Source organism: Phoxinus phoxinus, assembly GCF_949152265.1.
Source record: "Phoxinus phoxinus genome assembly, chromosome: 20".
Taxonomy (NCBI): Eukaryota; Metazoa; Chordata; class Actinopteri; order Cypriniformes; family Leuciscidae; genus Phoxinus; species Phoxinus phoxinus.
The window spans coordinates 4,336,749-4,339,861 of record NC_136895.1 but is presented as its reverse complement, the minus strand read 5'-3'; the positions used below and the strand labels follow the sequence as shown (position 1 = coordinate 4,339,861).

The window sequence follows — 3,113 nt, the reverse complement described above, 5'->3', positions numbered from 1 at the left end:
CTTCTTTTCCTTAAAAAACTCCTGGGTTGCTTTTGCAGTGTGTTTTGGATCATTGTCCATCTGTACTGTGAAGCGCCGTCCAACCAACTTTGCTGCATTTGGCTTAATCTGGGCAGACAGTATATTCCTATACACTTCAGAATTCATCCGGCTGCTTCTGTCTTCTGTTACATCATCAATAAACACCAGTGATCCAGTGCCACTGGAAGCCATGCATGCCCATGCCATCACACTGCCTCCACCATGTTTAACAGAAGATGTTGTATTCTTTGGATCATGAGCTGTTCCAAGCTTTCTCCATACTTTTTTCTTCCCGTCATTTTGGTACATGTTGATTTTAGTTTCATCCGTCCAAAGAATGCTTTTCCAGAACTGGTCAGGCTTTTTTAGATGCTTTTTGGCAAAGTCTAATCTGGCCTTTCTATTCTTGATGCTTACGAATGGTTTGCACCTTGTGGTGAACCCTCTGTATTTGTTCTCGTGAAGTCTTCTCTTGATTGTAGACTTTGACAATGACACGCCTACCTCCTGGAGAGTGTCCTTCACTTGGCTGGATGTTGTGAATGGGTTTTTCTTTACCATGGAGAGGATCCTGCGATCATCTACCACTGTTGTCTTCCGTGGACGTCCAGGCCTTTTTATGTTGCTGAGCTCACCAGTGGATTCTTTTTTTCTCAGATTGTACCAAACTGTTGATTTGGCCACTCCTAATATTCCTGCTATCTCTCGGATGGATTTATTTTGTTTTTGAAGCCTAATGATGGCCTGTTTTACTTGCATGGAGAGCTCCTTTGAACGCATGATGTAGGTTCACAGCAATATATTCCAAATGCAAATACTACACTTAGAATCAACTCCAGACCTTTTACCTGTTTAATTAATGAATAAATAACGAAGGAATAGCCCACACCTGTCCATGAAATCACTTTTGATTCAATTGTCCAATTACTTTTGGTCCCTTGAAAAAGGGGGGGTGGCTCTCCCAAGAGCTGTAATTCCTAAACCCTTCCTCCAATTTGGATGTAAATACCCTCAAATTAAACCTGAGAGTGTGCACTTTCAGCCCATATCCATTAAATAACTATAGCTTGAATATGTGTTGGTAAATACCTGAAAAAAAGAAAAATTGTGCCTGTGTCCAAATACATATGGACCTAACTGTATATTAAAATATCTCCCTCTAGTTTCGAAAAGTTGACACTGCAAGGCAGCAAGTTGTGCCACGTGATACAATTGGCTAGCTTTTGTAGTCCATACGCTGCTCACATGTTTATCAAGTGTTAAAATGTTTTATTTCATCCCAAAATGTCAACATAAAAGTTTAACTGCAGTGTTGAGAATATATAATTTCAGTATGGATAACAAATATCGATTACAACCCTGCGTCATGTTCTTCGGCTGGAGAAAAATATGCACTTGTTGTAATATAAACCACAGTGAACTGTCTATATTGATCGGTTTTATTATTTTGAAGTTGCATCTTTTAGATGTGTCCAGCCTCCTGACACCCCTGCGCTTCATACTTCGTGCGTAACTTTGTGAATTCTATCTCTCGCTTAGCAATGGTGTCAAGTTCAAGTTGATTCTTGTAAGTCTCGCCGAAAGCCTTTATGATCCGTTGAAGTGCCAATGTAATAGCTAAGATGCCACACACAACACTGACAACGGCGCTACACTTGCCTAGTATGGTTCTAGGGTACATGTCTCCATAACCCACTGTGGACATGGAACTTGCGGCCCACCAGAAGGACTGTGGGATGCTGGTGAACATAGATTCCGGGTGGCTCTCCTCTATTGTGTATTCCAACGCCGAGAACAGGAAAATCACCACGCTCGTGGATACGAAAAGCTGACTCAGCTCTTTTATGCTGCTTTTAAGCGCTATTGCGATAGTTCGCAGACCCGATGAATGATGCGCAAGTTTGAAGACGCGCGCAATACGCATGACGCGCAACGCAATGCGCGTGACGCGCAACACTCGCGCTGCCCACTGAACATGTCCCTGCTCCAACTTGGCAGTATCCAGAATCAACATCAAGTAAAAAGGCATGATGGTTAGAAAGTCTATTATGTTCATGAAGGAACTCATAAAACATAATTTCTTGGAAGAGGCCACGAATCGCAAAATATATTTCACTGTAAACCAGCTGATGCAAGTCTTCTCGATGGAGTCAAAGATCGGGTGTTCCACCAGGTTACCCTCGGCATCTTGCACTCGGAGCTCCGGCATGGTGCTCACACACATGGTCACAGTGGAGAGCAGGATAAACGTGACCGACACAATTCCGATTACGCGCGCTGCTAAAGATGACTTTGGTTTCCCAATTAGGTTCCGCAGCGACGCTTGGAACCTCTGGCCTCTAGTGACCGTCACATCCTCTTTCTGGGCGTTCAGAAGGACCTTGACCTTCTCTGCTATTTGCACCAACTTAGTTTCCGTCTCATCTAAATTGCTTTTACAGAGTCCATCTAGATGTTTCACGTCGATTCCCCAAAAGTCCATCTCTCTCTTGAAGTGAATGGGACAGATTCCTCGCTTTATTTGAATCTTTCTCTGGTAATAATACAGCTCTAGGATGCATTTAAAAGCCGCTGGGTCTCTATCGAAATAAAACTCTCGCTTTAAGTCGTCGAAGTCATCGCAGAGAGCAGAAAGGTCTTCTCGTGTGGAATCCGTGGCTCGGTTCACCAGCTCAGCCAAACGCGTCTCGGGATATCGGTTCAGCACGTCCCCGTAGAGAATGTACTTGACACCACCGATGTTCACAGCAATCTCCGTCTCCTCGCTCGCCTCTGAGCCGTTACAGTCCGCGTAACGAGTCCGCGGGAACTTCCACATTTCAACTGCTAATCCAGAGGTAAAACAAAATGACAGAACTGTAGGTTATGAAAAGCAACATGCCAGTGACTAAAAATTTGTTGATATTTTTCAGGGTAACGTTAATGTTAGGTGTATTTTTATTAAAGGCTTTTCAGACAAATTTAAACCATAAAACGATTATGAAGTAACGTTACACAATTATTTAGGCAAAAATGTAAAAAATAAAATAAATAAATAACTGAGCTATTGTTTAAACAAAAACTTTAAATTAATGTTTTAAAACCATGTGAAC

At 42.4% G+C, this 3,113-nt stretch overlaps 1 protein-coding gene across 1 annotated transcript; it reads right to left on the bottom strand.

Moving 5' to 3' along the window:
- Window positions 1–1,483: 1,483 nt before the first annotated feature.
- LOC306988799 (voltage-gated potassium channel regulatory subunit KCNF1-like) lies at window positions 1,484–2,839 on the bottom strand (the record flags this gene model as incomplete). The annotated part of the gene is made up of 1 exon (XM_079593947.1): window positions 1,484–2,839. The coding sequence occupies one exon, from the start codon at window positions 2,837–2,839 to the stop codon at window positions 1,484–1,486; it is 1,356 nt and encodes a 451-aa protein (XP_079450073.1).
- Between the last annotated feature and the right edge of the window lie 274 nt (window positions 2,840–3,113).